The 14,397-nt window shown below is 41.8% G+C and overlaps 1 protein-coding gene across 3 annotated transcripts in view; it reads right to left on the reverse strand.

The window, feature by feature from the left end:
* The window catches only part of slc38a4 (solute carrier family 38 member 4), a 46,066-nt gene extending 36,626 nt beyond the window's left edge, over positions 1–9,440 (reverse strand). Inside the window, exons 1-4 of one of the 3 annotated variants that reach the window (XM_080754827.1) lie at positions 9,152–9,440; positions 4,160–4,373; positions 3,867–3,963; positions 2,467–2,582 (exon numbers count right to left, since the gene is read on the reverse strand). In XM_080754827.1, the coding sequence (XP_080610953.1) occupies positions 2,467–2,582; positions 3,867–3,963; positions 4,160–4,284 (338 nt within the window). In that variant the 5' untranslated portion in view covers positions 4,285–4,373; positions 9,152–9,440. Of the gene's footprint in view, positions 1–2,466; positions 2,583–3,866; positions 3,964–4,159; positions 4,374–8,632; positions 8,760–9,151 lie in introns of those variants that run through there. The other 2 variants (XM_080754825.1, XM_080754826.1) reach the window with 2 other exon arrangements.
* Between the last annotated feature and the right edge of the window lie 4,957 nt (positions 9,441–14,397).

Below are 14,397 nucleotides of genomic sequence, written 5' to 3' on the forward strand. Positions count from 1 at the left end.
GTGAGCTTGGAGGTCGGCTATTTTCGGTGCATAAAAAAGGCAATACTGGAGACGAGGCATAGAATTCTACATAGTGAGGGCAATTCTTTCAGCATAATATGCTGCATTCAAGTTCAGGAGAGTTTGGACAAGGCAATTCTCTCAGATATGGCATGGAAAGAGGGCATTTGCATTTATTTCACTATAGTGAAAACTGCATTCATGGTTCTGGAGAGGGCACTTTTTTACAGACTGGTAAATGAGCTTGTAGGCCTATATCCACTATTTTTGAACAGCTAAAGTATAAAATAATGGTTTATGGGGTTAAAATCCAAAGTGACACACTTCCAGTTCTAAATGGGTTCAAATATGGTCTAAAATAGGGTTAAACTGATTGTGACGCTGTGTTATATAATTTTACTGGGGGCGCCCCCCCTGGACCCCTCAACGATCCCTGGAAGCAGCGTTCTATTTAACCAGGTAACACTAGAACAGCTCATAAAGAGGAAATCCAATATGTTAGCCTAGCACTGCACGTATGGGTCAAATGATAGCTAGAGGCAGGGATAGACGGGCCACAGTGACACAGAGAGGAAGTGTGATGTCACAACAACACTCGGAAGGGAGTTACGTTTTTTTAAAAAATGTGTGTGTGCGACTGTGCGTGCCGTGCGTGCGTGTGCGTGAGTGCGCAGGCACGAGGGCAACACCGCTTGAACCCCACAGAGAGGAGGGCTTGTGTTTTTCCATGTCGAATGTACTGTGGTGCGGTTGACAAGAAGGAACTGGAGATTAGGTCGGCCACGTAAGAAGGAAATAATAAAAACTGCCTACAGTGTGTGAGGATGTGTACATAACGCAACGTGGAGGAGAACATGTCAAATTGAGGTTGCGCAATGGGCGCGATTGTTTTCCAGCTTTGAATGACCGTGTTGACAGAGTAAAGGCTGACTGTATACTTTAAATGGCGTGCTGCGTTCAAGAGTGTTCAAGCGTTCAGCCTGGGCTGGGAGTTCCCTGAGGGTTGGTTAAGTAAGAGTTCTTATTAATGGTTCTTAACTATGAAACCTCGGCAAACAAGTCATCAATAGTGCGGCTGTGTGTGTAATATTAAGTGTACTACTCTGGAGTCTCTCTTTTGCGAGCAACCTCCCTGAGGAACCCAATATGGGGTGAGTGACTGAGGTGGGTATTACATGTTTGAGGGGGTGGGTTGTGAGGAAAGACGTAGGAAAGACGTAGGTCAAAGATCTGAGAAGGGCACTAGGATGGCAATCCCAGCAGTGTAAATCTACAAGCTCACAACACAAGTGGCGTTTAAATAAAGCCTCTTAATGCGCATTACGGCTTATTCGCAAAATCTTTTTATGGAAACACTTCAAAATGCGAATAAACTTTCATTATCCGCAAAATAAATTATCCGCTTGGAGGAGGTGGATTTTGAGGCTTTATCGAATAAACTAAATGCGCATTTGTGAATGGAAACGGGTCAGACAATAAATGCGAATATATTATGACGTTTTGGGTCCATATCGTCCTCCAACTTAACCCTTTCCCTTGTCGCTTAACGTCCATTGTATAGCGTTTATATAGCCCACAAAACAAACCGGTTGTTTGTTACACACAGAGTGACACAGACCGTGTCTATATTCCTCCCGTTTTCACCTCCCGGAGTCAAGCCACCCGTGGCTAACCCTTCCTCATCACACAGTGTTGCGTGCCAAAAGTGGCCAATCTACAAGCTCACAGCAGCTCGCATCCGCGTCTCCGCGCCGCGCTGTGAGCTTGCAGATCGGCCACCTTCCAGAGGACTCTGAAACTTGCAGGATGAGCACTGTGCAGCGATCGAGTCACAGCAGTCAGACGTGCAGTTCTCACATCTCGGTTCGGTCTGAAAAAATCAGCCGTCGCTAATTCGAATGACACCCGCAAATGGAAACGGGCTAAATTTGCTTTGTCTTAATACGCATTTCTGATAATTCACTTCCCTAATTTGAATAAGTTCATGGAAACATGGCTACATTGTCTGGCGATGTGCTGTGAGCATGTAGATTGGCCATTTTTTTGTTAAAGAGGTGGTGCCATAATTGTGTACTTTTTCTGTTTTGTATGTGTCCCTATGGAGTTAACATTACTCTAATGTGTGGTTATAATATGCAAATTTGCCTTCCCTGTGTATTTTTGGTTTCTTTCTGAAAGCTGAAAGCCTCTATGAGTCAAAAGGCCAGATCGAAAAACACTGATTTAATGACATCATAAAATCATCCCCTCCCCTTTTACCATACACCCAGCAACCTGGGTGTGGCTAACTTCAGCTGGGTCACCACCCATCTGAAAACCAAGCATACTTAATGAACTGGTGGTGTAAGAACTGGTTTCTTACAGTTTTTGGGAAAAGTCTTCCTCCTATTATATTCAAACTGATAAAGATAATACAAATGTATAGTTGTATGTGCATTTAATTCCTGGGGTTGTAGCAGCACTTACCTAAATAGAACAATTCCAGTGTTGGCCATGGCATACGATAAGCCCAGGATGCCACTGCCCATGATGGCGTTACTCAGGTTGAAGACCGACATCCCAAAGGAGGTGTGGCCCGGGTGCTGCTCAGTGGTGATGGGGGTGGAAGAGAAAATATATAGTATGCATATCGTTGTTGTCGGGTGGAAAACTTGTATGTTTTGTATTCATCATTTTAAAAACGATTTAAACTAGTGAAAATAGCCGATCTACAAGCACACGCCTTGCATCGCGAGGCGTTGCACTTGCCCATCGGGCAAGTACAGGTCATGTTCTATTTGCCCAAAGGTCATGCCCACTTGCCCGAAAAGTAAATCGTCCATTATAAAATGATAGGTAAGATTTTGAATTACCGCTCAAAGTAACACTTATTTCTTTACTTTCTGGGGCTGTGCGATAAAAAAAAATCATACCTCAATACCTCCAAATCTAAATACCTACATAGCTATGATTGAATATGTCTATGGTTTCACACTTGTTTTATATTTTTAAAGGGATATTTCACTTTCAAAAAAACTTTTGGTAATTTTATCGTCTAATCAGGCTTTTATGAACACCATGAACAGTTTTTAATTTGCTTGATTCAATATTTTGATATTTGATGTAAATGTTACCAGGCCCTCCAGGCCCAGGGCCACTCCCCACACACACCCATTGTAACTTCAAACTTCATTTTAACCATGATAGATTCATTAAAAACACCCATGTTACCCATTATATATCGATAACTTTTTTTCATTTATTTTTAAAAATATTTTTTTGTATTTCATTTTTTTCATTTTCCCAAATAATTATTAAAAATAAATGAGGAAATTTAGCGAAAAAACACGTCCCGCTCACGTATTAGAAGGGTAAAATGAGTCACCATCTATCATGGTTAAAATGAAGTTTGAAGTTACAATGGGTGTGTGTGTGGAGAAAAGCCCATACGCTGTTTCCCTGTTGAAAGTGGAATATCCCTTTAAGTGTAGCCACAGTAAAAATAGCACATTATAGGTAAACAGTGCTCTTATTTTACATTCCACAGACCAGAAGACAGAGCGATTTGGCCACGTTCAGGTGTTTAGACAGATATCTTGTGTTGAAAGCAAACTTCACCTGCCTGAAAGTTGCCGGGGGCAGGTGGGCTAGCCTTAGTGTAAATGCCTGTTGTATATCTACATGCTCACAGTTGCGAGGCGTTGTAAGCATGTAGATCGGCTATTTTCACAATGTTCGCCTCTTGCTTACTTAATATTTGACAGTTTGGCCAGTCCTGTAGAATATTCAACTATTCGAAATACTTTGAGGTCGTATAATTCGAATACTAAAAATCACTATTCGTGAATGCCCTAGCCATGACATTCAGTTGTGTGATGTTTTCTTACATATTCTTCGTGGTATTCTTCATATTTCTTCTTCTTCATCATCCCATTGGTGAGGAACTTCTGACTTTCCCCGTCATCAACGTCATCCAGAAACTGACTGCAAAGAGACCAAGCCAACCATGATGTCAGTAATAAGACTTATTCTGAGGCAACATACCGTAACAGTTGTTCTTATTGGTTCCAGACTTGGTTCCTTTGAAACCCCCTCCCCCTATGAAGAACATTCATGGGGGGGGCGCAGTGAATCCTTGTACCCAGGGCCCAGAATTTGGTGCGACACCCCTGCCTCTGACCTGTTGATGGTGGCCTTCTCAGAGTCAATGGGCTCAGTGTAGCGGTCGTCCAGGCTGTCTGTGCTGTCGTCATCTCCCTCCGTGCAGACCTTCTTAAGCTCCATGCGGTCTATGGCTCCCGGCATTATGGCGGCGGGGTGCAGCAGTAAGGGCTCGCTACGGCTCAAGGTTTACGCGGCAAGCAGCACACTTCTTCTCGGGCAAGCCTGACTGCCTGAAAGCAAAGGACAGAAAATATGGTAAATATCACTTATCGTCGTTGTTGGGTGGAAACCGTTCGTTTTGTATTTATCATTTTTAAAATGATTTAAAATAGTGAAAATAGCAGATCTACAAGCACACAACGCCTCGCATCCTTGTAGATATCCTATTTTCACTAGTTTTGTGCGACAGTCTTGTATGATGAAGCAGGCCTACTTTACGAAAAAACTTCGATGCAAGGTTTCTGCCCGTCTGATTTTGTGTGTGTACCATGTTGCATTATGCAACACATTTTCCTTGGGATGTGTGTGCAAATGTCAATGTCAAAGATCTGTAACTGCCTGGTATTTTATTAAAATCTTTAACCAATATGTTTATAATTTGTTATGATTTGAGGAATAATTACATACAAAAAACCAAATCCCAGTAACTATTCGCTCAGTCAACTCAACTCACCACCTTTGGGTTACAAAGCGAGCAGCTCAAATCCAAAAATGACATGGCCATGATGAGTCTATACAAAATAACACTTTGGCTGTAATAACTTCAGTTAGGGCAGGCCTTTTCAAGGCCATACAGGTGCATCCATGCAGAATGTCTTATCAGACTCAACAGAACACCATAGCCTTGACAAAGACCTGTTCTGAGTAAGAGAGGGCATTCAACCCGGCCAGACGAGCCAAACAGGGAAGCCGTCATGTGTTTCAACACAGCAGGCCAGGCAACGCGTCACATGAACCAGCGTTTCTTAAACATCTTCATGTCAAAGACCGCCAAATTGATAAGTATCTGGCTGCGGACCCCCATTTGAAAACATTTGGTGCAATATTTTGTTCCTCAACTGTCTATAGCAGTGGTTCTCAACCTTTTCAGGCCACGACCCCCAAAATAATCATATTTTAACTGGGGGGACCCCCCTACCCTGATGAGCACTAAGGGTTGAGGCATTACATTTTGTATAACACGGTTCTATTGTGAAAATAGCCGCTATTTTCACACTTTCTGCTTCTAATGTTTGACATTTTGGCCATAATGTTTAATTTGTCATTTTAGAGGTATTAAAAAGTCCTTAAATTGTCACTTTAGAAATGTGCAGATACCCTCTATACACTTAAACTTTGTGTTGGTTTGTTTACAGCTGAGTGGAAAAACAATGTTGCACATTAAGTTAATCATCTGGGGACCTGATGTATATAGACCTGGTCTATAGTACTGTACCGTGGAGATACAGTAACAGTGTTGAAAGTGGTTAACAGAGTTAGCCACCTAATAGAGTTAACCACTTTCAGCCTGGCATCCCTATTTTGAGCATGTTATCATAGGCTAAAGATATACCGAAACTGCTGATCTACAAGCTCACAGCGCGTGAGATTTTCCTGGGGGATCCCCCAGAACCCCCTCAAGGACCCCTGTCGGTCGGTTGGTCGGTCCCCGGCCCAGACCCGACTTCACTGACACACACCATCACACAGAACTTGAGAGGGCTGCTGGACCACACGCTCACGTTTTCCATGATGGCGTTCAACAATCAGTTATGTCCATTACGTAAGGAGAGGCTCAGAGAGGCCATGAGCAGAGCACGTACAGCTCTGCCGAAAATGATTTTAACAGCCAATTACCCAACGTCCAATTTGTCATCGTCGCACAAAGAGCTCTTTGACTGGATTGGATGAAAACAGGAGGAGCGGCCAGCCGGGGCAAAGCTCCAGTAAGGGTCTAAACTAGGTACTCGCTCCTCTGTTCCCCCCGCAGGGACCCAGCAACACAAATAAACACAAACCATGGAAAATGGCTATAGAAACATGACCACTTAATCATGAAACGCAACTACAGAGAAATGACAACTAAGCCTACACAACTACTGTACACACTATAGTGTAGTGGTTACCAAACCGTTTTGCTCGAGACCCGAAAGAGAAATTAGACCCAAACTAGTGAAAACAGCAAATCTACAAGCTAACAACGCGTCGCTTCGCGCCGCGTTGTGAGCTTGTAAATCCGTTATTTTCACTACTTCTTAAACATTTTGTTTTCTGATTTGTGGAATTCCTTTGATTTTTTTTTTATTTCTACATGAAATTACCGGGGGAAAAATAAAATAAAATCATTGAATTTTGTTTTTAATTCATGATTTATTTTTATTTTTTGGGAAGGTTTTTTGAAAATGTTTAGAAATAAAAATAATTAAAACAAAAAATAGGAAACCTAAAATAAAGGGACCATAAAAATGTGTCCGCAGACCGCGACCCACAAATGGGTCTCGACCCAGTGTTTGAGAAACAGTGCCCTAGTGCATACACTGATAGAAATGTTTTGTTTTTTTTGCTCAGAATTGTGTGCTGTGCCTGTGACAAGCTTAATTAAACGCACAATTAATAAACAAATGACCTTATGTATTCCTGATTAAGTAAGCTGTTCAAAGGTGAAATGGGCCATCTGCCTCGTCATGTGAAGCAAATGTTGACAGTCAACATTCCACTTTGTAATGGACAGTACAGTATGTGTGTGTGACCTTAATTTTGCAACCCTGGTGTGTGGACATAGGAAATACACTTTGAAACTCGCAGCCTTGAGGACTGTCACAAATAATAACGGCATCCAAAGCTTCTCACAAACTCGGTGTCTGATCTTCATTCTGGAAACCATGCCCAACTATAAGATGAAGATGAATATTGTTGCTTAATGCTGTACTGTCTGTACCCTGTCTGTACTGTTACAGACGTGACTTGTTAATATTTGTGACAGTGACTTGTAAATAGACTAAGCCCCCATGCTCCCCCCACCCTTTTTTTCCTGCCTTTGTATTTGATGTTCTATCCGTCTGTCTTTCAATGTTATATGAGATACTTAAAGTGTGGTTCCTGTGGAAATAAGCCTCAGCTTTCTAGGATCTCCTTTTAGTTGACCTTGTACCAGTGATTTGTACTGTCATGCAACTGTACTTTTTTCTATTGCAAACTTCTAATAAATTCTTCAATCAATCAATCAAAAACCATTCCTCGATATGGTACATTACTATCGCCCGCATCTTTCAAAGATCACACACGTTTTCACCATTACATTTTGTTATTATTACAAAATATTTAAAAAGAAAAATATTCATAGAAGGCATAAGCGACACTTGCTATGTATTGCCAAGAAAGAGGATGAACCAGTCTGACAAGAACAGGTAAATGTACTGTACTGCTTCAGCACCAGTGACTCAAAGCACACAGTTGGCAAGGTGTAACGCATGAGAGCAGATGTTGGCAAAATGTTGAGCAAATCAATTTAATCTTAATGTATCTTCTTGTCTGACAAGGAAACGTAAAAGAGTTGATCGTATCCTTACTTTAAACATGAAGTTCCTTATAGGCGGAAATTGTCAAACATAAAAATAATAATAATTGTCGATTAGCTATTTTAACTGTTAATTCGTTTTTTTGAACTGATCATCTCTACCTAATATCTAGAGGGAAGCATGCTAGTATACAGAGTGCAGCAGTTTGACTGAGCAAACTGGGAAAATGCCAACAAGTCCAAGTCCAAGTCAAAACATAAACAAAGAAATATATAGGCTATACTGTATATATATTTTGAAAATTCTAACTTTAGGACAGCTTATAAGTTCACGGACAAAAAAGACATGTCACACAAAACTAATTTATGGAAAAAGAGCCCTTCAGGACCAACGACAGCATAATTTAATTGTCTAGCTTGAGTGGTTTAATACTGTAACCTCAAAAGGCTCAATACAAAATGCACTCTTCTTTTCAACATTTAAATTGGAGGAAAATGCATTGATTACTAAAACCATTTAAAAATGTTTATGAACAGAAACATAAGAATACATGCAACTTCACGCCAGTTATGGCCTCAAAGAGTCTACACAAGGAAAACTTTCATTCCAGAAACAACAGGCTACATGTCCAGAGATATATAATAACCATTTACCAGTAGCTCACACCCTTTGCATGTTAAGTCAAGTCATAAAAAAGCAACATTCCATAAATAATCGGACGATGCAAAACATCATCCACCCAAAGACATGCTCTTGCATCAGCCATGAGCACCTGAGAGTGAAATTCCTTTGAACATGAGGATCACACCCACTTTGTATCTCCTGGAGCTGAAACCTCCACCCAGCTCCAACACACCCAGCAGCAGAGTTATGGCTATTAAACAAGACATCATGTACAATGTACATGATGTCTTTACTTGGTTTTTCGTTATGTACATTGTACATAACGAAAAACCAAGTAAACATCACACACACAATGCGGGCATACTCACTCACTAGCTCCTATAAGAGAGGTCCACGGCTGTGCTTTGAAAAGGTATTTACTTATTTGTTTTGTCTATTCCTTTTGCAAGGATAAGGACAGAGAGACGGACACCTGAAGAGCTTGTGCGGCGTTTTCTAACTCAGGTGAGAAAAGGGAGCTTTTAAAGTGCAGGGGGAGGGAGGGCTCGCCTCTGCCAATAGGGGGAGATACACAAGACAGTCAGGCCACTCCCCCTCAGCACATGCTCCTACCCCCCCGCCCCCAACCCCCACATACACATGCACATGCTTGTACACACGCGCACAAACAGACAGGCACACACTGTCTACCACAGCCAATAGAGAGGAGGAGAGAGACAGCGAACGGTGATGAGTGGACCAAAACATTAAGGGGTTTGACGAAGGCCCACATACAAAATATATTATACACCCAATGACTTGCGAAGAGAGAACATGCAGGGAGATATGGGAGAACGTGACAGATACATTATGGGAAATGTGTAATCTGTTGAAAATATAAGTCTAACCTTCTGTGACTGAGATGGGTCACAAAAGAAATAGGACATCGAAATAAGCCAGGATGTAAAAAAAAACAAAAAACTTTCCAGTGTGCCATGAAGACGAAAGACAAAATCATGTGACATGCGACACGTGTCCCCGCTCACAAGCGTGTGCCGAAATGCCACTACAAAGCTGTGTGGAGCAATTTCAGGAACCACATCGACGGCTGTGACAACTTGAATTCATACAGTAAAAGTGCCTGGTGGCCTCCTGTGTTACTGGGCATGCCGAGTCCAAGAACAAGGTGCTCATCCACCCTTCTCTGCCCCCTTCGCACTGATTCCAGGACAAACTCCTACCACCCTCTCACCCACGCTCACGTTGAGAGACAGTACAAAGGACTCTGTTTGTAGTGAAGGGAGGCTGTGCCACTGTCTGACCAATCAATGGCAAGCTGTCGGGATGTCGTTGTGTCCAAGGTCACATTTGCCAGGAGGATGTGCTTTTATCTGCTAACCGCTTGAACCCTAGCGTCCCTATTCTAGGCATGTCATAATAGCCTGGCATTCTGCCAATAACAAGCTCGCAATGCGTTGCAAGCTACACTCTATTTGGTGCAGAGGTAAACAAGTACAAGTAGGCTGTAAGTGGCTAATTTAATAAGAAAAGCGTGCAACACATGTCAACATATGCACAGTGGGAGATACAGATACACTGACAAATACTGTTACAAATACTGTAATACTCAAAAGATTGATCACCAATTCATAGTTTAATTCTGTGAGTCAACAAAAATAGCCTGAGCCATGATGATGTAACAGTATCTATAGAACAAAACATCACTGATGTTTCCAGGCCATTGTCCCTGAACAAAAGTTCAGGCCATCAAAACCAAACCTAAAATTATTTCATAGCCAGGCAGCCAAGGAATGAAAGCTTAAAATAATAGCTTTTATGAAATGAAGCATATCCCATGCAATAATAAGCTGCTATTCACCAGTTTAACCCTCAAATCTAACATTCTGCAACTCCCTAAACATTTGTTGATCATTCATAAACCCACGTGTTCAAGTTAGTAGTGGTGTTAATGACTGTGCTGCACTTAAGCAGCGATAGAAGCCGTCAGTCAAGTTGACAGATTTACTCCAGGTCTTTAGCAATGAATACCACACAAACTAAAGGTCTACAGATGCTATTGCCATCTGGCTATTAGGTTCTTTCAGTAGGAGATGTAAGTAAATGAAGCAGAGACCACGAATCCTGGATATGAAAACATCGCTGTAGAAATGTCCCGGTCAAGACAACAGAATCACAACCATGCAAAAGGCAATAAAAGTCCAACAGACCGTGACTGGTATCCAAATCTTCACAATGGAAAACTCAACATGTTCATGGCCACAGGGGCATTCCTTAAATGGCATCACAACGCTGAAAGTGCAAGGGCGTTCACGTTCACACCATGTGAGAGCCGGGTGTCTTTCAACCAATCACCTGTGCCGTGGCTAGAAAGACCCTCCCCTCCTGGGCCAAACCCATGACATTCAAAACTGGGACAGAATAGGTGCGGGCAGGAGGCTGGGGGTTGATCTAGGTAAGGCATAAGGTCACTAACCCTTTGGGCACACGTGTGTGTGTGTGTGTGTGTGTGTGTGTGTGTGTGTGTGTGTGTGTGTGTGTGTGTGTGTGTGTGTGTGCGCGCGTGTGTGTGTGTGTGTGTGTGTGTGTGTGTGTGTGTGTGTGTGTGCCACTTAACCAGCACATGGACCCAAACACACTGACCAAAACAACACTAACCAACGTCTCACTGTGCCCCTGGGGCTCAAGAGTCAAGGCAAGAATCAGAATCACATCAACAAACACAAAATAACGCCACACGCCATAACATGCTGCCCAATTTACTTCAATAATGTAGTTGTAGAAAGTATAGACTGTAACTTCAGGGACCCACAGACTTACAGTAACAGCGGTCTAAACCTGATTTTGGAGATCGATCCATTTGTTTTTTGTATTTCAAAATATATGTGTGAATTAGCACCTCACCCTTGGACTATTTGAGAGACTTTCTTCAAACATCCCCCACTGCATTCCTCCTGTATCCACAAACTCTCTGTGAAGTATGAATAAATGTCTTCCTGTAATTAAGACTTACAGTAAACACCATGCTCTCACGGGCATCAATTGTCCATTTAGTACTGAACTTGCCAAAACAGTTTCTGTCAGGCCAACAATAGACGTGACCTGTGTTTACATACTGTGAAGTACTGGTCATCTCCACATTCTTATTCTAACATTAAAATCCAATTCGTATTCGACATCATTTATTTTCTTTTATTTTACTGTATTGCAACAAACGTGAGTATACATCTTTATAATTCTGGCCTTACAAGTATACAGTACATTTAAATCAAGGGAACACACTGTTTTACAGGCGTTTGTAAACACCATGTTCAGTACACGTATGGGCGACGCTGTCCAACTTTAGCCCATTATGTCACATCCCTGCCTGGACCTCAAAGTGGGATCAGGCTGGGAACCCCTCAATAAGGGGTCCCATGTTACCAGAGGGTCCCCAGCTAAAAGATTGATAGTAGAGATTAGAGAATAGAGATCGACCATTATGAGTCTGTAATGCAGAGAATGTACAAATAACCAGTTGGTTCCATTTGTACACACTCTGAAAACTGAGAAATACAAATCTTATCAAATGGGAGTCTGTGGCCTAATGCAAATCGAACTGGCCCGCCTACAAATTAAGAAATGAGAATGATCACAGTGTCAGCCAGGTAACGGCAGGACAAAGGGGCCAACAACAGAATGATCTAAATAACTCAGATGGGTGAATTCTTCACGATCAGTTTAACAATGAAGATCAGTTAAGCACCTGGGCAGCTGCCAAGTGTAACCCCTGTGCGTCCGTTTCCATAGACGGGGCACAACATTATAAACATCCTGCCTTTGACAACTTTCCGGATAATGGTGCAAAAGTGGTTACTGTGGCTAACGTGGGCCCGCACTTCAGTTCATTACAATGTAGGGATGGGACGATAAGCGATATTATCTTTCATCGTGATAAAAAACACTCACAATAGTTGATAATCATATCGTGGAGATTTAACTTTGTGGTATCGTCCTCCGTCATGCACTGGGATCAATTCACCATTTATTTGCCGAGCTGCATATCTGGTACCACTTAAACCCTCTATAATTGGTAAAAGATACTTATAATATACGATTATACGTACTTGATACAGTTTTTTTTTTACTCTATCAAATGTCTTTGCCAAAAAATAGCCGATCTACAAGCTCACAACGTCGCAAAGCAACGCGTTGTGAGCTTGTAGATCTGCATTTTTTTTGGAAAATGTTTCGCCACAGGATAATGGATTTTGATTATTGCGATAATATCGTAAATCACGATTTCTTTGGTCGCAACAATCGTGATATGACATTTTCATATTGTTCCATGATCCCTATTACAATGTAGTGCACTGATGTGTGCCCAAATGGTTAGGAGGCCAGGCCGAGATCACTTACTTTCAGGATAAACGCAAAAGAGGACACAGGAGAAAGTTGACAGCAGCTGGTGAACAAGGGGGGTGTGTCTTCTCTCCCATGGATCAAACAGTTACTTACTAGAATTACTTTGGGCCAGTTGTAAACAATAACTGTGTTTTGATCATTTGAAATGAGAGAGATAACCCTGCTGGACAGTAAAGTGAGTCAAACTGCCCCAAGCCTTTCACGTGTAACCTTGGACCTTGGCCTGAGACCATTTTGTCAACAGCCCCAACAAACCCGTCACCAATCAATTGGTAGGAATCCGAAGGTAACTAAAATAAGACTGTACCTCAGCACCTCATGTGACACGCTGCAAATAACACCGACCAGCGGTCGTTGGACGGACCGCTCGGCAGATGACGCCACATATACAGTATGTAGGCCTGTCACAATTATTACATAATCATCTAATCGCAATTATTTGACATAATCGCAATTATTTGACATGATCGCAATTATTTTGTCATAATCGCCATAATCGTTTTCAAATTTAAAAAAAGAATGGAAATAGCAGATTAACAAGCTCACAATGCGACGCGTTATAGATCGGGTATTTCCACTATCAATGTTATTTATTTAAGTATAAAGTTGTCAGTCATTTCTTTGTATATTTAGGTTATGTGGCATATCCAGGGACGTGCTGGGCCCCTGATTTAGCCCGGGAAAAAGAGTTGTAGAGGCCCTCATTGCGCGCTATAGAGAGAGATCTCTCTATAGCGCTGCTGCTACTCAAAGATTTGCCATTTCAGATCATGACAAGTGACGAGCCAGTGGGCCAATTACATGAGTTATATTTCGTCGTTGTCGGGTGGAAACCTTATGTCCAAAACCGCTTGTTTTGTATTTAACATTTTAAAAATGATTTAAACTAGTGAAAACAACCGATCTACAAGCACACGGTGCGAGGCGTTGTGTGCTTGTAGATCTGCTGTTTTCACTACTTTTGTGCAAACAGTTTAATTTTTACTTTTGTGCAAACAGTTACATTTTTTCCTAATGGCCGGCCTGGACCGGCCAGGAATGAACCGGCCGTTCGGGAGTTGTCCCGCTTTTCCCAATGGCCAGCACGTCCCTGGGCATATCTGCCATTTCCTTTCTTCTATCGATTACTCACCCCACGGAGACTTGAATTCATGGATATATTTTTATTTCCTTTTGCATTCCTAAGCCAATAATGTGATGATGACCAGCAGTGTTTCCCTATGGAGACACAAAGAGCCTGCTTTGTTTTCCGAGAAGCAAAGAGTCTCCGCAAAGTATTGGCTTAGGAATGCGACAAAAACAAAAAGATATCCAGTGCATGAGTACATTTCATGCACCCACGTAAATATTTACAAGCCAAGGCAAATTTTTAGGGCAAACGGAAACCCAATGACAAAATTGGTGATTGATGAAGTACACCTACAAAATGCAGCACTATTAACACAGGTCATACATGTGTTAATCATACATTAACCACTTCAGCTCTTATACATTTATACATCTACCCAGCTCACAATGTGTTGTGATGCAACGCATTGTGAGCTTGTAGATCTGCTATTCTCAAAAGATGTTTGTACATTTGCGGACTTGAAATGGGACATTCTGAGTACTGAGTACTTTTACTTTTGGTACTTTAAGTACGTTTTGATGCCAAAACTTTCACTCAAGTACATTTTGAATTCTGGACTTTCACATGTATAAACAGCGTATTTCTACATTGCAGCATTGATAC

This window comes from Nannobrachium achirus (assembly GCF_963921795.1).
Source record: "Nannobrachium achirus genome assembly, chromosome: 23".
Lineage (NCBI taxonomy): Eukaryota > Metazoa > Chordata > Actinopteri > Myctophiformes > Myctophidae > Nannobrachium > Nannobrachium achirus.